The 27945-nt window shown below is 49.0% G+C and overlaps 2 protein-coding genes across 2 annotated transcripts in view; one reads left to right on the forward strand and one right to left on the reverse strand.

Moving 5' to 3' along the window:
- The first annotated feature begins 1105 nt into the window (after nucleotides 1–1105).
- Nucleotides 1106–27945, forward strand: part of ACSF2 (acyl-CoA synthetase family member 2) — a 38630-nt gene continuing 11790 nt past the window's right edge. The window contains exons 1-10 of the mRNA XM_058038921.1: nucleotides 1106–1256; nucleotides 7020–7215; nucleotides 9463–9591; nucleotides 10548–10601; nucleotides 13123–13241; nucleotides 13463–13625; nucleotides 14025–14120; nucleotides 15020–15168; nucleotides 16029–16120; nucleotides 17194–17270. Of these exons, the coding sequence (XP_057894904.1) occupies nucleotides 1171–1256; nucleotides 7020–7215; nucleotides 9463–9591; nucleotides 10548–10601; nucleotides 13123–13241; nucleotides 13463–13625; nucleotides 14025–14120; nucleotides 15020–15168; nucleotides 16029–16120; nucleotides 17194–17270 (1161 nt within the window). The 5' untranslated portion in view covers nucleotides 1106–1170. The remainder of the gene's footprint in view (nucleotides 1257–7019; nucleotides 7216–9462; nucleotides 9592–10547; nucleotides 10602–13122; nucleotides 13242–13462; nucleotides 13626–14024; nucleotides 14121–15019; nucleotides 15169–16028; nucleotides 16121–17193; nucleotides 17271–27945) is intronic.
- On the reverse strand, nucleotides 18433–27428 carry CHAD (chondroadherin). Its single transcript, XM_058038922.1, has 4 exons — nucleotides 26578–27428; nucleotides 22780–22943; nucleotides 21610–21756; nucleotides 18433–19388 (listed from the first exon to the last, which is right to left on the reverse strand). The coding sequence occupies exons 1-3, from the start codon at nucleotides 27355–27357 to the stop codon at nucleotides 21615–21617; spliced, it is 1086 nt and encodes a 361-aa protein (XP_057894905.1). The 5' UTR covers nucleotides 27358–27428; the 3' UTR covers nucleotides 18433–19388; nucleotides 21610–21614.

Genomic DNA, 27945 nt, shown 5'->3' on the forward strand with positions numbered 1-27945 from the left:
TTGCATCATTTATTTTTTCTCCTCAGTGGTTATACAATACCAAGAGCTCTGATGCTCCATCAGCACAAAGACAGTTGCTCTGCTCTGGCCAAATGGTGGAAGGACAACATCTGGCTACAGATGTCACACAGCTTTACATCCCCTGTGGGAATCCAGAAACTCACCTTGCTGCTGAGTTCAGTGGGACTGACTGGAAGAGGCTAGAAAGACTTTGAAGCTCCAGATGATGCACGCTGGGGTAAATCTTTCATTTCTAAAAGTGTCAGACACTAGAGATCTGGTGGCAGTTGATATTTCACTCTGTTACAAGCACATTTTTGGTTTGATGTCTGAGATTCACCATTCTGAGGTTGATATTTATGCTCTTGCTCGTCAGCACCATTGTGCTTGATGTGATACAGATACACTGTGTCACCTCTTCAGCATCAGTGCTGCTGGAGAGCTCAGCAGCACCACACTCCTTACCTGGTGCCTGCCCACACCTCTGCACTCAGGTGAGGGGGTCTCAGCCTGCCCAGCCCTGGAGCAGCTCTGCAGTCCCTAGCTGGTCTCTTCTCCACAGAGAGTGCCTAAAAATGGTAGTGTGATGCCAACTGATAACTTACTGAGGAGATAAGGCTGGAGGCCAGATGGTGACTCACGGGAGGGCTAGGGCACCAAGTGATAGAAGTGGAGACAGGTGGAGGCAAATGATGGTGGTTATCTTGCACCAAAGTCCATCTCTACTCATTTGAGTGGAGGGGCTTATTCGGGGTGTAACAGTGGTTGGGTCAGGCTGATGGAACAGGCTGGGAAGAAGAGATAATGGAGTGGAAATGTACAGGGAATAAACTGTGGTGGACAGCTTGGGCTGGGGACCGGCAGAGGACGGGGCAGGTGCCCGGCGGGACTGTGGGGGTTCTGCCTGAGCCTGCAGTCCCTCTCGCGGGCCGGGCAGGGCGGGCGCCTTCTCCGCTTCCCTTCCCAGCGGTGCCGCCCCACGGCCGGCCAAGGGTCCCGGGTTCGCAGGCGGGCCGGGGCGGAGCGGGGCCGGGGCCGGGGCCGGGGCCGGGGCCGGGGCGGGCCGTGGAGCGCCGCGCCCCCAGCACCGAGCGGCGGAACGGGACGGGACGGGACAGAACGGGCCGGGCCGGGGCCTGCCGTAGCTCGGGTGCTGCCGCCGCTGAAGGAATGGCCACGGCCCGTCTGGCAGCGCTGCCCCGGGCAGTGCAGCTCCTGCGCCGGGCGGGCGAGCGGCGGGGAGCCCCGCGGGGCAGGTACGGGTGGGCTGGGGCTGTGGGGTACAGGGCTGTGGGGCTGAGGGGTACAGGGCTGTGGGGGTACAGGGCTGTGGGACTGTAGGGGTTACAGTGCTGCGGGGGATACAGGGCTGTGGGGCTGTAGGAGGTACAGGGCTGCGGGGGTACAGGGCTGTGGGGCTGTGGGGGTACAGGGCTGTGGGCTGTGAGGTACTGGGCTGTGGGGCTGAGGGGTACAGGGCTGCGGGGGATACAGGGTTGTGGGGCTGTAGGGGGTACAGGGCTGTGGGGGTACAGGGCTGCGGGGCTGTAGGGGGTACAGGGCTGTGGGGCTGTGGGGTACAGGGCTGTGGGGCTGTAGGGGGTACAGGGCTGTGGGGCTGTGGGGTACAGGGCTGTGGGCTGTGGGGGTACAGAGCTGAGGGGGTACAGGGCTGTGGGGGTACAGGGTTGTGGGGCTGTAGGGGGTGAGTAGCTGTAGGGGACTGGGGCTAAAAGGGATAGGAATTAAAGCAGAAAGGGGGCTATGGATGAGAAGGAATAGGGGCTATAGGGGACCGGGGGGCTGTGGATGAGAAGATATGGGAGCTATAGGGGGCAGAGGGCTCTGGGGTTGGGGAGCTGTAGGGCACAGAGGATGGAGACCGTGTGCGATGGGGGGCAGGGACTGTAGGGCAGCTGCAGAGCGCTGTGGGTGTCCAGCTGGGCCAGTGGCTGCATGCAGGGAGGGCACATTCATCTCAATGTGTAACCCTTGCCTCCCCTAAAACCCCTCCACAGTGGCAGAAGTGGCTGTATCCCCTGGACCTGCTTTGCCCCAGCTTGGGAGTGGGCCGGGGCAGGCACGAGTCCTGAACCGCAGGCAAAGGGAAGTGGAGGCATTGCAAGGGCTGAACTTTGTGCAGCAGCTCCATCTAGATTGCAGCAATGTGAAATGTATCAAATGGCTTCCCCATCCTCCTTCAGGGCTCTGACTTGCAGTCAGTGTCCTGCAGCCCCCAGGGAGCTGGGTGACCCATCGGGTCTGGGACACCAGGAAACTCTGGGGCTTGGGAAGTCAGGCCAGTTCTTTGCCTGGCTTTTCTTAGTGCTGCCTTTTGGAGCAAGTTCATGTAAAAAAAAAAAAAAAAAACAACCCCCAAAAAAAAAAAAAAAAAAAAAACAAAACAAAAAAACAAAAAAACCAAAAAAACAGAAACGGGAAGTATCTGGCTTTGGGAAAGGCTCTGAAGGATTAGCTGATATTCAGAGTAATAATCACCAGGATGAATGACTTCCAGTGAGCAATTCCAAGTACCAGGTGGGCCATTCCTTGTTTTTCACAGACAGAGTTTAGGTGGGTTTTTTCATCTGGTTTGACATTAGGAGCCATTTCATCATAGGTATGTGAAGATTGTCTTCAAAGAATCTGTTCTTAGGAAATAGGATGAGATGGGAAGCATGACAGCATTCACTGCAGCTCATTCCAGCCTAGAATTGAAACTGAGGGACAAGGACACAAAACCCTTGGAAAGAGAGAGCATGTATTTAGAGAGTAAACTCTGGTAATGTTATAAAAAAGTTTATTAAATTCTGCTCCTAGGCTTGTTTATCCTTTGGGCAGGGAGAGTGCAGAGGGCAGAGAGGTACAGTGGAAAACAAAACCAGAAAATTGCTGCAGGAGGAGTCTGAAAACCCTGGGAACCTTGTCTCTCCTTAAATGAAAATAATAATAATAATATTTTTAAAAAGTAGTAAGTATCTGATGAATTCTTTAGTCAATAGATTAAAGGGGAAGTGAGGACAGAGCAGAGTTAATTTTCAGCACCCTTTAATTGCAGTCATATTACAGAAAAGACCCAAAAGCTCTTATTTTGGGTAGAGATGCTCTTGATAGATGTCCATAAGCCAAGGAACGGGCAGAATCTGTGAACCTCTCCAAGTATGAACTCTGTATTTGGGACAATTCCCACAGGTGCAGATGTGATGGCACCACAGGGCTGGTCAGTGTCCTTCACGTTACAAAGGGGACAGGAGCTTACACTCCCTTGTTTTCTCTCTCATCCCTTTTGATAATTTCTGTAGAGACTGGTAAAGAGTTAAAGGTGAAAACAGAGCCGGTTATCTTATGTCAACAACTCCAGACTGTTGATTTGGGCTGTTCAGAGAAAAATACAAACAGCTCCTAGGGTCAGCCCAGAGTGTTTGCCTCAGTCTTATAATTTCTGCTCCCTGCCATCAGACAGAAGAGCTCTGGGATTGCTGGGATTTGGCTGCTCTCCCACTTTTTGCAGGGAAGAGGAGGAGGAGGATGCATTCTTCCCAGATCTCTGGTGTCTCTCTGTTGAGCTGCGTTGCTGAATTTGAGGGTTCTGGAGTTTTGTACGAACAGCCTGTGGATGAGGCTGGCTCGTTTGCAGGCTGTCTTGCTGCTGAAACGTGCTGCTAACGAAAGGCGTGTGCTCTCCAAAAGCCATGGTTTACAGTGCTGACGCCCAAGAGCAAACAGAGTTTTATGTGCTCTCCTTTGGCTGAGTCAGGGAAGTGAGAGCTGGTGTAGTAGCAGACCATGGGTCTTGTTTTATCTCCAGCAGCACCAGATGCTTTGTAGGAAGAGGTGAAGGGTGAGTTCCTTGTTTCCTTGTTTTCTGTAACAAAGATGAGCACAGAGGTTATTTCTAAATCCTTTGGACCCTTTCTTTCTAGAGGTCTCTTGATGCATTCTCTCAGAGCAGATACATACACTTGCTGCTGGCTGTGGGTAGGAGGGAGACCAGCCCTGTGTGATTTCCAGCTGCTGGATTCTGTCTGCCTCCTTCAGTCCACTCCTGACCCCCAGTGCTTCCAAAAGTCTGCTGTGCTTTATCCCACACCTTTCACTTCTGCCGCTGTCAAAGTGATACAGAAATGCTGAAGCACATGTGAATGTCAGACCAGAATTTGGGGAGCTCAGACTCAGTGGCAGCTGAGAATTTTTCTTAATGATTTTGAAGAAATTATGTGAGTTAGTGCTTTGAGAGAGAGGAGTCAGTGACTCTGGCTTATGAGCATGAGATATCTTAGCCTTCTTAGCCTCTAATTTCAGCCTCATCATTTGCTGATGCTTTAATTTGAAAATGTGAATACTTGGGACCTCTGAGAGCAAGCTGTGTTCACGGTGTGAAACACTGCAGTATTTTCTCAGTAGTTCTCAGCATGTGGCTTTGTAATGATATCTTTTACTACTCTTTGATGCACTTTCATCCTCATGTTTTGGGATAGGGAGGAAGCCAAACCATGAAACCTGGAGCTTTGTGCCTTCTTGCATTTACTGTAAAAGTCCGGTTCTGAAAAGTCAGTGGAACCTTTTGGATCTTCAGGTCTGGAAAATATTGAGCCAGTAAGCCCAGAGAGCCTGATCTGTGTAATGCATGGCCAAGACATGACAGTGTAAGATATTCCCCTTTTCACTGGCAGTGCAGGGCTGGGCAAGTGCCTCTTTGAAGGCTGACTGCAGAGAGCAGGAGACGGTTTCAGCTGATCACTTTGGGTTCTGATTGAATTTTCTCAATCTGTATTTTGTAGTATTTCTTCCTCTCTCCAGTCTCTTTCTGTGATGGTCTTTTGTTGTTTATTTTTCCCGGTGCTGAGCCTGCTTGGCTCCCAGTGCCCCCTGAGATGATGCTGGGGGGAAGAGCTCTTGCACAACCAGGTCAGCAGCTGCTCCCTGCCCTCTGCAGCCCTTCCTGGGCGGGGAATTTGGGGACAGGCTCTGCTGACACCGGAGATGGCTTGGCTTGAGGGAGATGAGAGTGTGACTGGCCCCATTAAGCATTTAACGAGCAACCTGAGGGTTCCTCATCCGCCCTTTGAGTTATGACAGGGGTCAGGGACTTCTTCAGTCTCCATTTCAACCCGCCAGTGGCTGTGGGTGGCTGTACTGGCTTTTACTGCTCTCCTAGGAGCATTCATCCTGCCCTTGCTGTAGGGAGAATTTTTTCTACTTTTTGATTTATAGAACTGATGTTTATAAAGGCCTTTCTTCTGAGCTGCCTTTCATCTCCTCGCTTATACACATGCTTTGCCCAGGAGTTTTCAAGCAATAAAAGGAAGTTCAGTTTGGCACTTGTCCTCCCTCCGCCTCGGGCAGTCTCACAGCCTTGATGTGAGTTGCCCAAGAGCTCGGTGAGAAGGGATAACTGAGCAGAGCCCGTGGGAGTTTGCACAATCCTCCCTCTGCCGAAAAGCAGTGGGGAAAAAGGGTCAGGGCACTCAGTGTCTCTTGGAGCTGTACTCCCCTGAGGGTAAAATCTAGCTTTTGTTATCTGAACACCGCCTTTCACTCCACATAGGAGATAACTGCAGGCTCAGGCTTGTTTCTTGTGGGCAGGAAAACAAATCATTTGTTGCAGTAACACCAAGTCTTTGCAGAATATTGATCCCGTAATAGATGGGCATTTAGGCTGAGCTATTTTTCCTCTTTAAGGCAGGGATTTCCCCATTATACACTGCATTATACACAGCCTCTGTGCTATGCACCCTACGAATGTACCTTGGCCCTGTCCCTCCTGGTTGTCTCCTAATGTTGGAATGGAGGGGCTGAAGTGATGGAGAAAGGCAGAGAGGAAATGAGGAGGGACAGAGAGCATGCAGGGCTGCCTGGGGAGGAGACAGCGCATGGGGAGGTGGCTCTGGAGCAGAGAGAGGTTTGTAGGAGATGGAGAGAGAAACCAAGGGAGGAACTGCAGTGCTCAGGAGCTGTGGTTCAAGGGGAGATTGCTGCATTTCCACCCATGATCAGACCTCAGGGAAAGCCTTAATGATTTTAAAATTATTTTCCCTATTGTTGCTTCTCCTGACTAATTGACCTCCCCTTGGCCTCCAGCAAAATGTCTCAGTGCTTCTACCCTGCCTGGTTTGTACTTCTCAAACCCATCCTTGCTCTCCTCCTTCCCACCTTCAGGTAGACTCAAATTTGCAGTGGGGCCATCTCCTCCCTTCTGTGGTATTGCCTTTGCACTTCTCCCCCCTCATTTCAGTGGTAGCTCCTCTTTTTATTGCTGCTGTTTCAGTTCCATAAACTCTTTGCATTCCAGCTGTCAGAGATGGAACATGTACAGCTGATTGCTGTTGTAAACACAGAACATTCCTTTGTGGACACCTCAGTTACAGCTTAGCTTCTCTGAACTCTTCTAAGCAGTTTTCATTCTGCAGGATTAAACTCTTCTCTGCTGATTGTTTTGGAGAGTGACCTCTTTAGTTTTTAATTCTCTCTTTCTCATTTGTTTGCTCTTTTCAGCCAGTTGGGAGAATTTATCTACAAACTGGTTTGGTTGTGTTACTTCACAGCTATTTACACTTTTTAATGTTGCAGAAAGACCAAGCCCAGTTGCCACTCTCCGTGAACTGCAGAGCCCATATTCTGTCCAGGCATGCTGATATATCTGTGTAGTTTTCAGTGCAAGTGAATGATGGTAGGGCCAGGCTGTGCCAGCTCTGCAGGGCTGGTGCAGGCTCCTTGCCCACCAGGTGTCCCATGGAGGGATGGAGGCTCTGCCTGTTCTGCCTGCTGGTATGGACACACATGTGTGTGCCCTGGGGGTGCCAAGATTGTCCATGTGCCCCAAGCCACTGCATAAGCTTTCCAAGTCCTTTTGGAAGTCTTCCTGATCTAGACCCACTGAAGCAGCTGCCTGTGGCTCCCACTGGTGCAGGGATGTGCATCAGGTATTCCCAATGCCATTGGCAGGCTGATAATCCCTCCAGATGGAGAGAACTGTATTGACAGGTTATATTAAATAGCCTCTTCTTTTTTTTTCCCAGTGCCCTGCACACAAAGACGCCCTCTGTGTCTCCCAAGGTGACCAACAGCTACATCCAGGGACCCACAGACGTTCCCCTTCTGGACAGAACCGTGGGCCAGTGCCTGGAGCAGACTGCGGAGCGCTTTCCCGACCGCGAGGCTTTGGTCTTCTGCCGCGATGGTGTTCGGAAAACGTTTGCTCAGTTCAAAGAGGAGGTGAGCACCAAGAGATATACTGTCCTGGTTTAGGACAAAATTAGGGGAAATCTCCAAAAGGGAGCCCCCCAAACAAAACAAACCTCCAACCACCCCTCCCCCAACACCGGGTTTGGGAAGGAATTTCTCGGAGGAGCAAAGTGGAAAACAAAACCTATTTATTTACAAGTAACAAAAGAACACTCCCCAACACAAGAAAAGAAAAGAAAACAGACTGTGTTGTGAGGGCGCCAAGCTTCTCTTGCAAGCTCCGGGTGTCCTGGACGTCTCAGGTCAGGTCCGGAGCCGGTCCAGTATCTTCAGGGGAGGGTAAGAAAGAGGGAACAAAAGAAAAGGAAAAAAAACAGCGCAAAAAGCAGAAAGCAAGCAAGCAAAGCGGCCAGCCAAGCCAAGCAGCCAAAAGCCAAAAGCAAAAAGGACCTGGTCAAACACTCCCCCCCTCTCTTCTCCGCCCCGCCGCAGCAAGACGGCCGGGGAGGGGGGAAGAGAGAAAAGGCACAGCTGCCAGACACAACACACGATATTGGGATAAAGGCTGTCACCCCACGACACTTGTCCATCCCTTGGGTGATTGGGTGACAGCAGCAAGTGTGATGGAGGAATGGGAGACCTTTCTCAGTTTCATTGCTCAGCTCAGGACTGAGAGGAGTTGCGTGTGGCCCTGCATGCTGGTGCAGAGATGGGCGTGTTCTGCCTTCATCCTTCCCCGAGCCTTGGGATGGAAGGGGGGAGCCAGGATATGCAAAATGCTGACATCCCATAACTAACATTCATACTTAAAAATTATCACACTTATCTGAAGGATTATGGGCTGAGTCATGGTGCTTTTCTCAATTGGAGTAGACTCCACCTTTTGGATTAGTCACTCTGGCTATCTGAGGTCCTGAGTATGGGGAAGATTTTTATCCAAGCATGAAGGCAGTGGAGCAAAGGAAAGGACTAGGGCTCCATATCATATGCACAGATGTGTGTGGGTGTGGGCATGTATGAATATATGGTTCTGTGTTTTTGGAATGGAGGGACCAACTACCTGGAAAGTTTCTAATAAATGTATGATATGATCTTTGATAGGAAAGAATTGTTTGGTAGGTTTTTGGGCTTACTATGGTTTTGGTCACATCCATCCACATAAAAAAGATTAGCTGTATTCACCCTAATTTTAAGAAGTAGGCTATAATTCAGAACTAAATCAAATTGTTCCTTAAATTCATATCTCCTGCAAGACAGATTTTATAAGTTTAGAAAACAAAACTATAAAACCTTTCCTGAGTGCCTCAATGTATTTATACATACATTTGTGAACCTGAAACATGCTTACCACCCTGCAGAATAAAGTAGTTGTTAATACAGTGGCTGAACTTGAGTTAACGAGTCACAGAATCACAGAATCATTAATGTTGGAAAAGGTTTCAGAGACTGATACCTTTGGCTGATCACAACACTGTCAAATAGGTCAGAGTACTGAGTGTAACATCCAGGCATTTCTTTAAGGCCTTCAGAGACAGGGACTCCAACACCTCGCTGGGAAGTCCTTTCCAATATTTAATATTTAACCTTTTCAGTGAAGAAATTCCTCCTGTTTGTAGCCTGACCCTAGCCTGGTGCAGTTTGTGGCCACTTCCTCTCATCCTGAACCTTGTTACCTGGGAGCAGACCCTGGCTGTCACCTGGCTGCACTCTTGTCAGGGATTGTGGAGAGGAAGAAGGTCCCCTCTGAGCTTCCTTTTCTCCAGGCTGAGCCCCTCCATCTTCCCCAGTCACTCCTCACAGGACTTAGGAAGACAGGAACCCAGAGCAGGCCAAAAATCACTTGATAGAATTTTCTTCACCCAAATCATTTTGGAAGTAAGTGATACCCAGAAGGGAGGTAGATCCAACAGTGTGGATGGGCCCAGCATATGGGTAAGGCTTGGCCCTAGGTGGAATTGATGAGAAACTTGGCAATAAATAGTTTGTGGGCAAGAAGTAACTTGCAACAACATAATTGCCTGCAACAGCCTAACTTCCTTCCTGCTTTGTTGTATTGTTCCAGGTTTGTTATTTTTATGCTTTCAGTCAACCTGCTCAGCAAGGGCTGCTCTGTGCTCCAGGCTCGGAAGCTGCTGCAGGCAGGGGCTGATGGACTGTTCTGGGGAGACACAGTCTGGTGCAGTTCAGTTACAAAGATGATGCTTTTTCTCCAGAAAGCAGTGCCTGGAGACCAATATCCCCCACTGTGTGTGATCCTCAGGCTCTTATGTTTTTCAGGTGGACCAAGCAGCAGCTGGACTTCTGGCCCTTGGCCTGAGGAAGGGAGACCGGCTGGGAATGTGGGGACCCAATAAATATGAGTGGGTTCTTATGCAGTTTGCAACTGCCCAGGCAGGAATCATCCTGGTAAGGAGTTTGCTTTTAGCAGTCTATTGGGAAAGGAAATAGAGACAAAGAAGCAATAGGAAATACTGGAGATTAAAGTTTGTTTGTTTTTCCATGCTCTTCCCTGGCATATCATCTATAGCTGAATTATTTAAGGAAGACCTGTGCAGCTCTCTGCATCTTCATCCTCCACTCTGTAGGGAAGCAGGCTGCAGAGGGAGGAGGAGAAAAAAGTGCTCACGACAGCTGTTAATAGGAGATGTGCTTTTCTCTCCAGGACCATTTTTATGTGGGATGTTGCTGCCCTAACCAGTTACCAGCTGGTTAGATCCCTTTGAAATGTGTTGCTCCATGGAACAAAGGCTCACTTAAAAATCTCATCCAGGCTGCATATGCCTAAAGCCAATTTTCATTTGATAGCATGACCAATATACACCTTATTTAGGCAGTGTACTGTGCTGAGGTCTGTACCCTGCTTTCTGCTCCATTCCCTCCACCCTGGTTCATTCCAGTGGCTGCAGGAATAGGGTGGAAAAGTGTGGCTCACTAGGAACCTGTGGTGAACTTAACTCCAGTGGCCACTTTGTGGAGAGCTGGGTAAAAGGTGTTATCACAGTTGTCCATCAAGAAACTCGACTTGCACAAGAATTTTGGTCTAGTTTATTGGGTTGGATCAGCTAGATCAACTGGATCAACCCCTGTGAGACAGGAGGTCTGGTTTCTGTTCCTGAAGCTCTGTTTTGACTCTGTGACTTCACATAAATCCCTTTGCAATTGTTTTCTTTCACCCAAACACAGAATTCAGATATATTTTCTGTGAATGCGGAATTCCTGTGGTGGTGAGCTGTTAGTTCTGTGTTGGAGGAGAGGTTCTGAGTGTGGCTTAACCCTGGAGGGACTTTTCTGTTGGAATCTGTGCTGGGGGGGAGCGTGTTCAAGGCAAGAAGGTGACCAGATTCTTCTTTCTGGCTCTTCAGGTATCTGTGAATCCAGCCTACCAGGCCTCTGAGCTGGAGTTTGTGCTCAGGAAGGTTCGTATGGCATGAGCTGTGTGTGGAAGGGGGTTGGTGGGGACATGGTGCAGATGAGCTGCTCAGCATTTGGGTGTGTGGGAGGAGCTGGCTGGAGAGCAGGGCTCGTGTTGGATGTGCACAGGGGATGGAGCTGCAGTTCTGTGGCCACATTCCCTGCTGTGGCTGCCCCCCTGTCTGATGGAAACTGCTGTGTCCTTCTCATCCCTCTCTCTCTGCTAACAGCCAGGTACTGTCAGTACTGCCCCAACCCAGCCCCCACTGTCAGCAATCATTTACCAGGGAATGGAGGAAAAAATGTAGAACTTGATACCTCCTCTTTGCCCCTCCTGCTCTGGGCAAAAATCACCAGCTGGGATCTCAATGGTGAAAGCAGAACCTCAGAAAGGACCTCATTTTAACCTCAGAAAGGACCAGTCTACTTGGTGGCTTGATTTCTCCTTCCCAAGTTTGCCTGAGGCTGGCTGGCCTTGGATTTAAGCTGGTTTAAGTCCTAGGTATTGCCACTGTTTAAAATCTCTCTGCTGTCTGATTCTACCTACCCTTGAATACCTGCCTGGGTTTGAGTTTGTGACGTGCAGAGCCCTGATCAATTTAAACTGTTCAGGCTCCCTTGCTCAAATAATGAGGAATTCAGGTTATTAAATATTTGATGGCTAAAAATTAAGATTAAGCAGCTAATTTTTTCATTGTGATTTGTTCAGCTAAAAATGAAAGGCTGATGTTAAAAGAGAGAGAGCCACTTCTGAATGTTCCCAGCACCACCCAAGTTATTTTTACCTAGAAAGTGGATAATTTTTAGCAAAATTCTTTTGTATCAGTAACTGTGTAATGAGTTGTTGGGCTGCAATTTGAATTCTTGTTGCATCCTGTCTTTAATCCTCTCAGCAGTCCTGCTGGACACTCCTGTTTTCTCATGCCCAGGGGTTGCACTCACTGCTGCAGTGGAGCCCCCTCTCCTCCAGGCTGGATGTCCTTGGGCTTCTCTGTCCTACTGGAATGTGCAACTCAGTTCTTGCCTTTTTCCCCAGCAAGGCTTTGGTTTTCATCTCCTCTGATTTTCTTCTCTAATGTAATCTGGAATGTTGATGGGATAAGGGCAGAAATGTGCTTCAGCTCCATGGGGAATTGCTCCTGTCTTGCCCTTCCAGCTTTGCCAGCATTCCCAGCTTTATTGTGCACCTTTGACACTGGGATCTCTGGAGTTCCTCATCACCCTAAGGATTTGTCTGTGTTTGTTTATTTGCATAATAAAATTTGTGAAGGCTTTAGGGCTTTTCCTGTTGGATCCTGTCCATCTGTGCAGTCTGATTGGTATCTCTGGAAATATGCTTGGAAAAACCATTCCTTGGATTCCTGCTGTATTTCCAGGGCTTGGTAAAAGCAAACTGATATCGAGTTTTCATATTTTACATTCCTTGAAGACAGGTCTGCTGCCATTCAGGTTGAGACCATGTGGGAGAGGCCCAGCCAGAGACTCTTTATCTTATACAGCATCAGCCCTTCAACCTGCCCTCCTCTCCCCACACAGCATCTATTTTTCAGAGCTGGTTCAACCACAATTGTAGTTTAAAGGAATTAGTAGTAAAAAATTGCAGAGGCCCAAAACAGCCTCAGTCCCCTGGGTTCTGGGCAGCCTGTTCCAGAAAACAGAGCAAATGTTTATCTTCCTTTCTGACAAAGCCCAGAGGGTACTTACAAATCATTTATTGCAGTAGCCTTTGTCTCCTTATTTCCCAGACTCTGGGAAAATAATGAGAACAGCTGAATAAATATGTAAATAGTTTATTGGACACAAATACATTTTTTGGAAGATGAGAACAGTTTGCAAATCTGGGTCAAATTCAGAAAAATCTTCACTACTGAAAAAGGAAACAAAAATTCTTGGAGTAATTAAGGTGTTTTGTTTTGGGATTATGTAAATGTAAGAGTTGAATGAAAAGTGTTTTCATTTTCAAAATAGCAAGTGCTTTAAAAAGAGGTGGAAAATTCTTAGGAAAAGGAATACCTCAAAAATTCCACAAAAAAAACTTGGCTTGATTTAAGAGGCAGATTTTGGAAGTCCTTGTTTTTCCAAATCAAATTTCCTCAAAAATCCTCGTTCCAGATCAACACAAATTAATTTGTTTTAACTTTATTTATTTATTAATATTTTGGGACTGGGCTTTATTTTTTTTTTAGATTTGAGACTCATAATCTGAACAATCAGTTGTTTGCCTTGTGCTCACAACGAAGGGTGTCAATCCTGGGCAAGGAGGGAACCTTAGGCTACAGCTCTAATTTCTTGAGCAGCAAAAATCATCCTGAATCCAGCACTGAGGAAGAGCAAAGCCCTGGCTGCACAGCTGGATCCAGGCTTGGGAATTCCCAAAGCACTGCTTTGGGAATGCACAGCTGTGAGGGCTCCTTTGCTTCAGTCATTGGGGAACTCCCTGTTGCTGTGCTGGGAGTGGCTGCTCTTTATCATGTCCTGACCATCAACCCAACAAGGCTGTTCATGAGTTTCTGTCTTCCTTCACAGGTTGGCTGTAAGGCACTGGTGTTTCCCAGTCAATTTAGAACACAGAAATACTATGATATTCTAAAGCAGTCATGTCCCGAGCTAGAAAAATCCAGTCCAGGGGGAATAAAGAGCAAAAGGTGAGTTAGGAACATCTGGTGTCTTTGCACTGCCCTCACAGCCATGCCCTGCCTTGTGTCCCCTCAGCTGCACAGCGCAGGTTTTGCTGAAGAAAGACAGGAGGTCTCATCTGAGGAGAACAAGTTAGGCTGGCCCAGACGTTTGCCCTGACCAGTGTGTGCCTGTCTGGGCACTTTCCTCCCTGTTCTTTTATTGTTGATGGTATTTTTCTCTCTGCCAGGCTACCTGACTTGTCCATTGTCATCATGTGTGACTCGAAGCTGCCTGGCACCTTCCACATGGATGAGGTGGTGCAGGCTGGGGACAGCAGCCACCTGAAGCAGCTCAGGGCCCTGCAGAGGACGCTGTCCTGCAATGAGCCCATCAACATCCAGTTCACTTCAGTAGGTGCCCTGCCAGCTCCATGCCCTGGGCTTGGCTTCCTCACTGGGAGCACGGGCTGCAATGCCACACATCACATTTTCTTCCTGTTTCCCTCTGAGACCAAGCTTCCAGCTTCTGCAGTGGGATGGGAAAAGTGTTCTACCATTTCCCCTTCTTCCATTCTTTTTGTTCAGCCCTTTGTCAAGGGCTGATGGAGATGAGACAGTGCCAGGTGAACTCTGTTCAGCTGAAATTGGGCTATTTTTTGGGATTCAGGTGCTGTTAAAAAAGTAAAACCAATCTCCCAGGTCTGATAGGAGAAAAAGTGGAAGATCACCCCAGAGTCTGCCAGGAGGAATCTCCCCTGAGCTCATCCTCAGAAAAGGTGGTGTTAACACATAATTCCCTGTGTCTTCCAGGGAACAACAGGAAGCCCTAAAGGAGCCACCCTCTCCCACAGGAACATTGTGAATAATGCCTATCTGGTTGGTGTGAGGCTGGGGATCACAGGCCAGGTGGGTTTGGTGGGAACAGGGTTTGGGGAATGGAGAAACCACGTGGAGAATGCTGGTGTTTACTCAGTGGAAGGGCAGGATGTTTTACTGCAAATGACATTGAGGGATATTAATGCATAACATTTTGCATTTCAAGGGAGTTCATTGATCTTTCATTTTAGTTTCATGTGAAGGGGTTTTTTTTTAGGCAAAAAAGCTATCTTTTTATGGGGGAAAACCATGAAATTAATCACTTTTCATTTTGGTGAATAGTCATTTCAAATAATTACAAGACTCTGGATGTTAGCTTTGTATTCTGTTGACTGAGGTTTTAATTTGATTTACATGACTTGGTTTCATGTCTTGTTTACAGTCTTATAACTCTTACCAGGATATGACCTCTCTTTTTGTGGTTTCTTAGAGAAAATGTTAAAGACAAATATTTTCTTTTGAAGTTCTGAAGTACTTATCTCTAACACATCAGCTTTGATCCAGAGAATAGATGAGTTGTTTCAATCCGTCTTCAGAGCCTTTGGTGATTTAAAAAAAAAAAAAGAAAGTAAAATGGATAGCATGTGCCAAGTCCTGCACATTTCATGCCTCTCACAGCACTCCCATTCGTCTCTTTTGGTATATAATGTATAAACAATAGCAGACCAAGAAGTCCAGCAAAGAAGAGACATTGCAAAATTACAGGACGAAATATTGACATAAAAAACTTCCCAAACTGATTTTTATTAAAGGTGGGATGTGTCAGTTGTGTTTTCAACTAACAGGAGCACAGTGGACTGTCAGATTTCCGGCCAAGGGGATCAGGAAAAATGTCACTGCTCAGATCTTTGCTCTTCAGCAGGGAGATGGGCAGGACACACGCTGGGAGGTGTCCTCTGCTCTGCTCACTGTTGTCTGGTTGATCCCAGGAGCGTCGCTGTGCGCTCCCTGCGCCTCTCTACCACTGCCTGGCGTCGGTGGGAGGCTGCATGGTGATGGCTCTGCATGGCACCTCCTGCATCTTCTCATCGCCCAGCTTCGAGGGCAAGGCTGTGCTGGAGGCCGTGTCTCGAGAGAAGTGAGAGCCTCTTTTGCTCAGGGGCAGTTCTTGGCCTCGTGGCTCTGCTCCTTCCCTTGCCCCACCTGCCAGGACCTTGCTTGTGCTCTTCCTTCCCGCAGTGGGAGAGGCAGATTTGCTGCTGCATTCTATTGCCCAGGCACTTCAGGAACCAAAGTCTGCCTTTTCAGCTGTGCTTGGGAGTGTGTCATCCTTCTTCTGAAATTAAGGAATCCTTCCTGTCACCATAGGGCTTTGCTTGGGAAGCATAGTGCTGTCTTGGTTTGCCGTGGCTGCTGTGTTTTCACAGCTGAACACCTGCCCTCCTTTTCCAAGTCCAGCTCTGCTGCTGGGACAGTGTGTCCATATTGTTCCTCAAGTACAGCTTGGGAAAGAAAGATGCTGTCTGCATCATACATGTACATAAGTCTCTGTATTTTGTGCAGATGTATGTCTGTGTATGCTGATGAACAGCACATCTGCTGTGCCTGCCTCTGTGCTGCTGCCCTGCAGCCCCAGATGGGACAGGAGGGGATGGGACAGGAGGGATGGGACAGGAGGGATGGGATAGGAGGGATGGGACAGGAGGGATGGGACAGGAGGGGATGGGACAGGAGGGATGGGACAGGAGGGATGGGACAGGAGGGGATGGGACAGGAGGGGATGGGACAGGAGGGGATGGGACAGGAGGGGATGGGACAGGAGGGGATGGGACAGGAGGGATGGGACAGGAGGGATGGGACAGGAGGGGATGGGACAGGAGGGATGGGACAGGAGGGGATGGGACAGGATGGGATGGGACAGGAGGGGATGGGTGCTGAGCTGGGGCTGCCCCAGTTTCCACCTCTGCAGCTTTGCCTTTTTATCCCTTCTTTCTCAAGATGCTCCATTGTCCTTGGCACACCCACCATGTTCATAGACATACTCTCCCAGCCGGACTTTGACTCCTATGACCTGTCAACTCTCCGGGGAGGTAAGTCCCAGAATTCAAATGGAAAAATCCTGAGAACCAGGATATTCGTGGTTCCCTGCTGGGAGACCATATTTTTAGTTTTGTGAGCACACATCTCTTCTGATGGGAAGAATTTAGTTGCATGAGCCTTGTGTTTCCCCCCTGTTAATTTGATGCTACATTTCTTTTCCCTGGGGAATCCTTCCATCACTATGTATTTTAGGACTCCTTCATCTGAAGGCAGTCTAGGGAAGGACCTTTCTATTTTAGCTGCAAGGGGAGGTGTCAGAAGAGCTTGATTTTCCTCCTCTCTCCAACCACCACCATGTGGCAGCAGATGCTTTCTGTGTCTCAGACCAGTGCAGTCCGTAAAGCAGAGCCAAGCTCAGATTTCTTCCTCAGACCTGAAGTTTCCTGTTTGTTTCTGAAGTCATTCATGCTCATGCTGGAGGGTGTGATACCGTGTGCTGGAGCTTCCTCTCTTGTCCCAGCCCACCTTGGAAATAGCTGGGCAGACCACCAGTCCTTTTGAGGCAATAATAGTACGGAGAGGAGGTGGTGCTGGAGCATAAGGAAATATTTTAGCAAGTTACCTAATCATCTCTGCTATGTGCAAAACAATCCTGTCTTCATCCTGTTCCCCACCAAAGCCCATCTATTACCCTGCTCCTTTGCTCTGTCATCCTAGGTTGGAACAGGTGGCAGTGGGATCTACCCTCTCCCAAAAGGGCTGCTCTGTGCAAGGCAAGAGGAAAGGGTTTTGGTTTTATGGTGATGATCAATGAGAGTGTTTGTCCCACTATAAAACTGTGTCTCTTTCTGCTATGAATCTTTCCATTTTTGGGGAAATGTAGGTTGGACTAGGTTTGAGTTACAGAGTTTATTTTCCAGTTGAGAAAGGCAAATTGGCCTTGCTGCAGCCTTTGCTTCTAGAACAACTAGGATCTGTATAAAAAGATTTGGGAAGTATTTTGACAGGAACCAGTGTATCCCACAGGTCTTGCCAGCATTAAATCTGGGAGTGGAGAGCCATTTGAGGGACAACTCCTTGGAATAAATAGCTAGTTTCCAAGGTGTTTTCCTCTTCCTTCCAGGAATTATTGGAGGTTCTCCTGTTCCCCCTGAGCTCATGAAGACAATTATGACCAAGATGCACATGCCAGAGGTTGTGGTGAGTTGTGGTGGCTGTGACCAGACCTGCTAGGGGTGTTGGTCGTGGTGAGACGCCAAGTTTGGGTTCTCTGGATCACAGTGGTACCTGGTGGTCCTGGAGCTGCTGGGATCAGGCTGAAGAGGGAAGGCTCAGAAAACCTGGAAAACACAAGTGGGGGTTCTGCCTGGTTGCTGCTGAGGTGTCTGGGGAGGAAGCTTCAGAAGAGGACAAGGCATCACATTCAATGTCATTAAGTGAAATTCTGCTGCTAATTCCAAAACTTTTACTGACATTCAGTTGTATACACTGCCAGGATTATGGTGGCAGAGGCAATGCTGGTTCATGCTGGTGTGGGTGGGTGCTTATATTCCTCTTGGTGTGGAGCTGTCAAGTTTCCCTGCCCACCCTGGATTTCCTGTGGATGTAAAACCTCATTGCATGGTTTTTGTCATGTCTGAGTCAGGTTGTGGCAATGAAATGCTGCACTGCTAGAAGGGCAGCAGAGCTGGGCCACGTGGGCCTGTGCCAGAGCCACCAGCCTGTGCTGCATGTGGGGGACAGTGGCCCTCCAGGTGACACATTTCCTGGGCATGTCCTGCCATCTGCATGCAGGATGAGCCAGAAAAGGACTGTTTTGTTTTGCCCTAAAGGAGATGAATTTGTTACCATGCTGCTTCCCAAGGCTGAGGAAGCAGCCAGTGGGGATGGATAAACATGTGGCTCTGGGAGGCAGATCAGGCTGTTGTTGCTGGCAGACCCTGACTGCCCAGCAGTGGGGTTTTACAGGGACAGCTCTGTGCTCTGCCACAGACCAGGGGAATCCAGGGCATCCATCCTGAAGCTGTCTGGGATGCAGCCAGGTTTTTTTCGTGGATATGATGCTCTTAATGCCGAGCTGGAAACACCAGGGTTGGTGCTGCTGCTTGAGCTCTGTCAGGTGACAGCTACCTATTTTCATAGTAAAATTGAGTTTGGCCTCACAAAATATTTTCAAGCATTACTGTGAGAGCCCAGGACTCATTAGGTGTCACATGCTCCTGTTTTGTAGCAAGAGAAATAATAAAACCCTCCCAAACAGTTGCTCTGCCCATGGGATAAAGAAGATTAAGTCTATATTTGTGCCACTGGTCTCATGTTACTGCTGATCCCTCCAGCCCTCAGACAGACACACAGAGACTTGTTGATTTCATCTTTGCAGCAAGAGCTTTATACAGAAGATGTACATAAGAAAATATACAATTCAATTTCTATATGGGAGGCAGAGGAGTTTTCACCCTCTTAAAGGTCATTTACACTGTTACAGAGGAATAAATAGACATATATTTATATAACTCTTCAGGATTTAAAAAGTAGTTGAATTGCAACGGTGGCTTTGAAATAGCTGTGACAATAAACCATAGTCATCCTGGTGTCCTGCTAGATCTCTGGAGTGTGGGTGGGAAGGAGAGGAGGGGTGCCTGAGCCCACTGCACCATGCACACCTTCTCCTCCTGGACATCTTGGAGACCCCACAGAGTGGGAGGGAAATCCAGTCTTTAGATGGCTCCAGGTTTGGAGGTTCCCAGTACTGTTTCCCTTAAAGGATTTCTGGCCAATTTTGGGAGATTGCTGCCTCAGGGCCACTGGCTCTTGGTCACTGCTTCACCTGTCCCCTCAGCCCTGGCCTGCAGGGATCCCCTCTGTGGGAAGGCAGGGGAGTCTCTTTGCATGGCTTGAGACCAATTTTCCTTATCAAGCAGCTGGGGGAGGGATGCTCCCACCTTCCCATTTGCTCCCTCTCCTCTGGAATGGGAGAGACAGCAACCAGCTGGTTGATCAGGGATGTGGGTTCTGTTTCTTCTGGGAAAGATGACTGTGTTTTACCAGCAGGATCTAGCTTAGCTTGTCTTAGTGTGGTCATGCATAGTTTAGTTTTTAAAGAGGCCTCTTTTAAAATACATAGATGTCGGAAAAGATTGAGAAGGTGGATTCCATCCTTGTGGTCAGCAGAGAAGCAGGGATTCAGAGGAGGCTGCAGGTGTTCATATATATCAGAAGTGCTTCCTGACAGGTAGGAGAAGCTCAAGGAAGGACTCAGAAGTCAGTAGTTTTCTGATGGTTGAAGTGACCGGTCACCAGGACGGGCCATACTGGAGCCTGTTAGCATTAAAAAAGAGAGAAGGCCACACCTTTAAGGGGATTTTTCCAGCAGAGCGGTAAACTTGTAACATTTGTCTATTTTTAAACCGGTGGATGAAGCCCATACTTGAAAGTGAAGAGTTTGGAGTCAAGGAGCTGTTACAACTTCCCACAGCAGAGGAAATGGGTCAGTCCTATCTCTGAGCTACTCTGCCAACTCTCTGTGTGACTCCTGAGGATCTTACCCAAAGTGCTGGTGGTCAAGGAACACTTTCTTGGCAAAGGAAGGAAACCCAGAATGAAGTCTTCAAGAGTAGTGGAGTATTTTGATGCCCTGATTCTGAAAATCCAGGGCAGGTGTAGCCTTAGAAACTACCAAGCAGCTTTTCATCCTAAATGTGCCCCAAGTCAGTCCTCATCCCTGAAATACAGACCCCTGTACGTGACAGCTGCCTGTCTCTCAAGGGGTGCATGATGAAATCAGAGGCACTTTCATAAAATTCATGCTCACCACACTGGAGTGGGTTTGTGTACCTGCATTTTGGCACTGACACCTGAAGGCACTGAGCTTTGTCTTCTGCAAGATTGGAATAAATAGTTTTCTATTTCATTAGCACTTGTAAACCTGTTTGAGGGAGCTGGATGGAAAGTGCTACAGGAAAAAAAAACCAAACCAGGTATTATTGTCATGGTTTTCTTATTCTCCCCATGGAGGAGTGAACTGGGATTGAGTTCAGGCAGGGAAAGAAGATTAAGAATGGTCAGACCTGTAAATAAACTATGTTTAAGTACAGTGGTTTAGAAAACTGAAGTTTTTCCGTGCTTAGAGCAGAACTTTTCCTGCCCTGTATGGAATGACTGGTATTTCCATCTCTAATCCATAAAACCCTCTGGCACTACAAGAGAAATAACCACTTTGGAAAGGCACAGAGCAGCTGGCATAATCCCTGACATTTTGGTCATAAATTTCCTTTCTCCACCCTGATGTGCATATCCTTACTGAAGTGGGGATCAAAAGGCCATAACATGGCACAATGCCCACCTCTTTTCATACAATGCAGTGCAGGATCTCTGCACTTTCTCTAACAAATGAGCAAAGGTCCCTTCCCCAAGAGCTTACAAACTTGCAGGCTCATTCAAAGTCCTCTGGAATCTGTACAAACTCCAGACCTATTTCTGGGATGGGAAAAAGTAAAATGCTTGGGGTGGAGTGATGACAGTTGTGGCTTTTTTGCTCCTCTGCAGGCTGAACTTAATACCTCTGGTAGTTTCCAGCTGTGGAAGGTGTCTGTGTGATCAGTTTTCACAGTTGGTGTTTGCCTTGGTGGCTGTTAGCAAGCAAAAGCTCATTGCTGGAGGGGAAGGCAGCCTGGTGTCTGAATCACCTCCTTACCCAAAGAATATTTCCTATCTTGAACCTCCCTCCTCTGGGATACTCATTTGAAGGCAACAGACGTTTTTAAATACCTGACTGTCTTGGAGGGAATTGTAGTTGTGGAAAAGGAAGTGCTGAATCAAGAGCTGCTCCTTATGAAAGATATCGACTTTCCTATGGGCTGGGCAGTCTGGGGCAAGACTTCCCAACAATGCCCTGTCCTGAATTTCACACCAGGCATGGAGAACCTATATAGGGCAAAGGGCTGGGCATCTCCAGCTGGTTAGAAAAGTAAAGCTTGTGTGGTCCCAGCTCAGGGTAGGAGTCAGCTAAATCCACCCTTGTTTTGATATATAGTGTTTATCCCTTTTGCATAATAATTACATCTTGACTTGATATGGGGCTTTGGTGTTAGGACAGGGTGCATGTCACCATAGTGCCTGAAGCATGATTGAGGCTTAAACCCTGTTACAGTGTAGGGCTTTTGGTTTTTTTCCTTATGTACTGTGATTGCTGCAAAAAGAGATGAATTTTTCCCATGTTGCAATAGAAGCTCCGAAGATTTCAAAATTATTCTGTGTGCATTTTCAGGATCCTTACTTCTCTATTTCATATTTATTTACATGTTTTGCCCCGGGCCTGTCTTTAGCCCTATAGTTTTTTCACAGAGCTGATTCCATCCCTGATGCTACTGGCAGGTTCTCTGCTCTGGGAGCTCATGGAGCCAGGAGATGGTGCAGCTCTGAGCAGAGACATGTGTGGGTGGATGGATGAGCTGCTGTAAGCCAAACCCTGGTGGCATTTAAGACTGATGCCACCAAAGGTGCTGGGGGCTCTGTTGTGCCTCAAGGGGAACATTCTTACCGTGTTTAATGGCGGCTCCCCTTCCTGGACCTCTTGGTGGGCAGCTTGCAGGCGCGGAGGGCCGGGGTGTCCCTGATGGGCTGTCCCCGGTGCTGGGCTGGGCTGGAGCACGTGTCCTCAGCACGGGTGCGGTTGCCTTTCAGCCACCTGTGGCACAGCGAGGGAGGGAGAGAGGAATGTCACAGACATCTTCTCAGAAAAATCTTTTCTTTAAGATTTTTCTCCTTTCTGAGAAGCTGTGGCCTTAGCAACAAATGTAAGCAATGGTTATCTGCTGCTGTGGAATGCAACAGGTGGATCCGTGATTGGTCTCCTGTGGATGTTTGGATTTACTGACCACTCATGGCAGAGCTGTTCTCGCTTTCTGCCAGGACACAGACCTTTGTTATTCATTCCTTTTCTATTCTTAGCTTAGCTAGCTTCTGAGAACTTTTCTCTCTATTCTTTTTAGTATAGTTATAATGTAATATATATAATAAATTAATAAATCAAGCCTTCTGAACATAGAATCAACATTCTTGTCTCTCTCTTCACCCTGCAACCCTTACGAGCCCTGTAACAGAGGAATTTGAAAGAGAAGCAAACCACGGAGAGCAGGGTGGGCAGAGAGCTGCCCGGTGTGCCAGCGGTGTCCTGGCACCATGGACAGCAGGGTGGGGAGAGAGCTGCCCGGTGTGCCAGCGGTGTCCTGGCACCACAGAGAGCAGGGCGGGCAGAGAGCTGCCCGGTGTGCCAGCGGTGTCCTGGCACCATGGACAGCAGGGTGGGCAGAGAGCTGCCCGGTGTGCCAGCGGTGTCCTGGCACCACAGAGAGCAGGGCGGGCAGAGAGCTGCCCGGTGTGCCAGCGGTGTCCTGGCACCATGGACAGCAGGGTGGGCAGAGAGCTGCCCGGTGTGCCAGCGGTGTCCTGGCACCACGGAGAGCAGGGTGGGCAGAGAGCTGCCCGGTGTGCCAGCGGTGTCCTGGCACCATGGAGAGCAGGGTGGGCAGAGAGCTGCCCGGTGTGCCAGCGGTGTCCTGGCACCATGGACAGCAGGGTGGGCAGAGAGCTGCCCGGTGTGCCAGCGGTGTCCTGGCACCATGGAGAGCAGGGTGGGCAGAGAGCTGCCCGGTGTGCCAGCGGTGTCCTGGCACAGCTCAGGCCCAGCAGAGCCGTGGCAGTGCCGTACTTGCGCAGCGGGGCCAGCTGGCAGCTGCAGTGCCAGGGGTTCCGGGAGATGGTCAGCGTCTCCAGTTTGTCGAAGGGGAAGTTGCGGGGCAGCTGGGTGAGCCGGTTGTTCTCCACGTGCGCGGTTTTCAGCACGGTCACGCCAGCAAACGCGTTGTCTGCAAACTGAAGCACAAAGGTTTGTGGTGAGGAATGTGGAGCTGGGGAACGGGCACTCCAAACATGGGGGCCTCTGTTCCAGACTTTGAGTGTCATAAGAACAAGGCACTGGGACATGCTGCCCAGAGAAGTTGTGAATGTGCTGTCCCTGGAAGTGTGCAAGGTCAGGATGGACAGGGCTTGGAGCAACCTGGTGCCCATCTCTGAGGGTTTTGCAAAGGGATGATCTTTAGTGCCCCTTGCAACCCAGGCTATTCTATCATTCTGTGAAGTATGGAGAGAGCAAGAGAAGAAGCTGTGAACAGGGAGCTGGCTTGCTGGATGCTCTATACACTTGAGAGGCAGCAGGCTGGTGGGCTCATGGTTGATGGAGTCTCCTACAGGGAGAGCTACATCCCAAATCTATGTGGGATTGTCTTTGCAGCCACATCTCTAAATAAATTGAAATCTGGCAACCCTTTTTTATTTTTGAGCAATAATTCTCCATTCTAAATGAAGATATATTCCTTTCTAAGGCTGGAAATCCTCCCAAGGCCTGTTGCCTTGCCTGGAGCAACTGAAGGAGGAGTGTTTGTGGCCTCTGAAGGGGCTGTAGACTTTGGCAGTGCCTGGGGGCTCTGAGTGGAAATTTACACTTGGCATTTGAGCGATGTAGAAATACAGGCAGGTTTCCAGCACCTCAGCCTCCTCATTTTTTCTCATTTCCAGTGGGTTTTTTTGTAAGGGATGCTGTAAAAATTGTGCTTTCTTGGTTGACAGGGAGGCTTTAAAGTAGAGCCTCCCTTAAGAAAGTGTTAAAAAGCAAGAGAGCCTGTAGATCAGACTCTGCAGCTCTCTCCTCTCTTCCCTGAAGCCTCATCCCTGATGTTTTTCAGCCCATGGTTACTCAAGTTGGAAAGTTGTTGAAAGCAAACCCCTCAACAGGAACTTCCATGGCAGTGATGGATTGGGGAGGGGCTCCCTGACAAAGCACAAAGCTCTTCTAGGCTATGACAAACCATTTCTTCCCCCTCTCAACGTGAGGGGAGAGCTTTCTCTGAAGGTTGGAGAGGGCACTCACTAGGTCTTCCCAACGCCCCAGGACCTGTGCTCCTGTTCCTGAAAAGAACCTTGCGCTTCTCATGGACCATGAAGGTGTGTTCATGCTCTCTAAGCTGAAGAGCTTGACAGAGGGAATGCACTATTTTAAGCCATGAACTTTTGTCATCTTCCAAATTAAGCATTGCTGGATGGGATTAGAGCTTAGCTAGGAGACTCCCAGATCCCTGTGGCTGCTAGACAGTCAGCATTGCTGGTCTTCTCCTTCCAAAGCTGAGCTGAGCTCATGAGGCTGGACTGTGCTGGTGGTGGAGCTGCTCTGAGGGATGCTGGCACGCCATGGAGGGGCGGGAGGGCTGGACAGTGGTGTTACTGTCTCAGCTGCTCATTCCTCTCCCAGCCCCATGAGGAGAGTTCACATCTGCTGCTAGCAGCTACAGAGCTGCCTGCCAGACTGTGTCTTTGGGAAGAAAAGGGTGATTTTTATCCCTTATTCAGGTGGAGGATTACTGCTGTTAAGTTATTTTACACTGAATACACAGACAGGGGTGCCTGTCTCATGTTGAGGTACAAGGAGGGTCCTGGCCTGTGCAACACAGCCCTGTGGGGTCCAGTGTGGGTCTGTGATGCTGGGGGGAGATGGGACCTCTGTGCTGGAGCCTGAGCCCCACCTTTTACTCAAGCTCTTCCTTTTGTTCAGATGTAATTTAGGCTGGAGTAGAATTGCGTGGGTTTACTCCTGATCAGCTCAAAAATCTTGAAGCCATGCAGGGAAGAGCTAAGGACAGCATGTTTGTGAGGGAGAAAGGGCTGCAGTAAAGATGCTGGCAGCACTTAGAGCATTTGGTGGTGATTTCCTGGATCGTGCAGCCTCTATGATTAGATGTCTCTTAGCAGTGCAAAGTTCACACGTGGGCTGTTTGGGTATGAGACCTTTGAGGATTTGAAGGGAAAATGAGCTGGAAGCTTTCTATTTGCAAGCCCTAAAGCTGCAGAAGCCCCCCCTGTTAGTGCTGATCCCATAAAGTGATGTCCTGTTGGGCTGCTGTGGAGGAAAGGAGGCACTGGCTGCACAAGAGCCTTTTAAGTTTCTATCCACAAGTGGTCACTGTAAAAAAAAAAAAAAAAGTCCTTTTTGCTGGCTAGAATTGTTAACCATTGCTTCTTGGTCAAACCAAGGATGCTTATTTCCCTGGAACACCCCAAAGTCTAATTTCTTCAACATGTAACTTGGAAGTCTGATATCTCTAGCTGGTACAGCATTATGCTGCAATATTTGACTGAAAGTGCCTTAGAACTGAGTCTACAGAAGTGCTGTCAGACAACATCTAAGGTCATGCCTAGCAGAGGCATTCAGGATTAAAACCATTGCCATTAACCTGGAGAGGTTAATGCTCAGAGTGGACAAGGGCTGAAATGCTGAAGTTAATACTCAACTGGTTTAGTTAGTGTTGTTCTGCACCTGGACAGACTGTAATTCCAGTTTTGTAGCTTTTTGGAATTCTATCTCCCTTTGAAAACTCTAGTTTTATGCATTTCCTGTAGCTTTCATGTGATCTGCTCATCACTGCGAGACTGAGTTGTGAAGAAATTCTCTTTTTCATCATATCTTCCTGCATGTGGTGGGTGTTGCTTTGCAGTGCAGTCCCAGCCTGGCTCACCTCGACTCTCTTTGGGCTTACTGGCAAAGCATCATCCCAGGCAGAACTGTTCTGTTCTGCCTGCAGCTCCCTCTCTTTCCAGCCATGGAGGATTCTCCCAGGACATCAGGCTGCATCAGGATGTGGTGCTGGGTTCTGCAGCACTGCCAGGCTTTTCAAAGTCCTAAAACAAGTGATTCCCTGAGTGTGATACTCCTGCCTGTGGATCCTGCTTTCTCACAGAAAAAGGAGGGGGTTGTTTTGCCCTTCAGGATACCTGAATGTCCCTCCTCCCCTCCAGTGGGAACAGGGCTCCTTTGTGAGATGCTGCGAGAGTTCCTTTTGAGACAGCATCAATAAACAAACCTTTCTTTGTAATGTGTCAGGTTGGGAGGCAGCGGGGAGGTGAAGGTCTGTACCCCTACCTGTCTGCAAGGCAGGGGTGAGAAACCAGGACTGTCCACAGCCCCTCCAAGGAACCTCCCTCTTCCAATCCAGAGCAGGTACCTGGGCTGAGCAAAGGAGGCAGAGCAGCTCAGTTCTGCAAGGTGGAAGTGCCCTCCACTATGAGGGACACGCTCACCTCTCATCCCTCACCTTGTGTCTGTGAATATGGAGGGTTCCTAATTGTTCTGGAGCATCCCAGATACCTTTCTCAGTGTCTGGTGTCACCTCCAGCTTGGGAGGGAATGCACTGCCTTGCATCCATCCAGAGGGCTTAATCAGCTCCAGATAATTTGGTTTTGCATAAATAACTCAACAGAGGGGTGGGGTGTGCTCTCTCATCCCTTGCTTGAGCCACGTCAGGGTGCAGTCAGTGCCTTGCTGCCTGCAGAGCCTACAGACCTGCACTTCCCCTCTCCTCTCTAAGGGAGGGTCAGCAAACCAAGGGCTTTGTAAAGGGGAAGAAAAGCAAGCCCCATGATTCTGATCTGCAGCAAGTGGAAGGAGAAGGAACTCACCTTCTTCAGTTTCATGTTGTCCAGGTGGAGTGTCTGCAGGTATCGCCCGAAGGACTGGAAGGCATTGTCAGGGATGACCTCAATTGGGTTGTGAGAAAGTTTCAGTTCCTCCAGCACTCTCAGCTTACTCATTGCATTCACAGGGTAGCTGCTCAGCTGGTTCTTGTCCAGGTGGAGGACAGCAAGGTTTTCTACATCCTCCATGGCCCCAGGTAGGAGGTTGGTGAGGGAGTTGTCAGAGAGGAAGAGCCAGCGCAGATCTTTAGCCCCGTTGAAGACCCCTGGTTTCAGCTCCTGGATTTTATTGCTGCCCAAGTGCAGGATGAAGAGGTTGACAAGAGGGGAGAGGAGCCCTTTGGATAGGTCTGGGATCTTGTTCTTGTCCAGGTACAGGTAGGTGAGATCAGAGAGATCATCAAAGGCTCCTGGCTTGATGACACTGATCTGGTTGTCGGTGAGATAGAGGTAGACCAGGCTCTTGAGCCCCCGGAAGGCTCCGGTGGAGATCTCCTTGATCCGGGAGCTCTGGAGGTGCAGGGACACCAACTTCTTCATGTCACGGAAGCCGTTGGTGGGCAGGATGGGGAAGTTGTTCTTCTGCAGGTTGAGAAGCCGTGTCTGCTCAGGCACTTTGGGGATCTTCTTGAGCCCCGCGTTGTCACAGATGACGTGCTGCAGGTCCCCGCCGTGGCAGTGGCAGCTGGGGGGACATGCCTGCATGGTGGAGACCAGACATGCCAGCAGGCTGAGGACACCGAGGAGGAAGCCTGACCCATTCATGGTCAGATCTGGAATTAAGTGTGGTGGGAAGAGAAGCAGGAGGAGGAGAGTGACGGGTGAGGGGGAGAGAGAGAGAGAGAGTTTGCAGCATACTGAACACAGCCCTATTTATAATGTTATTAAAAAGCAAAATCCCTTCCCACAAACCACAGGCAGCAGCCAGTTGGAAACAACTGGCTTTGGGAACTGACTGTGAGCTTAACCCCTTGGCACCAGGCAGAGGAGTGTCCACGGCCCTGCCTGGCCCTGCTGCTGAGCAATGTGCATGAGTAGTTTTCATCTCTGGAGGAAAACGGGAGGCAAATACTCAGGAAGAACCAATGCAGACCTGCTCTGTCGAGAAACTCCCTGCTGAGCAGGGCCCAGATTCATCTGCAGGGGGGCAAAACAGCCTGCTTTGTTTGAACAGAATAGCAGGGAGCACTGCTGAGCTCCACAGCCACCTCCTGCTGGAGCTTCCAGCAGATTCTGGGGTTCTGCTTAGCCTCAACTGGTTTGAGGAGAAGCATCGGGTCCTGTTCTCACAGAGGAAGGTTCCTGGTGGGGGTGGGATGCCTTTTTTCACTGATTCAAGAGGAGTTTGCCTAA

Source organism: Melospiza georgiana, chromosome 21 (genome assembly GCF_028018845.1).
Source record: "Melospiza georgiana isolate bMelGeo1 chromosome 21, bMelGeo1.pri, whole genome shotgun sequence".
Lineage (NCBI taxonomy): Eukaryota > Metazoa > Chordata > Aves > Passeriformes > Passerellidae > Melospiza > Melospiza georgiana.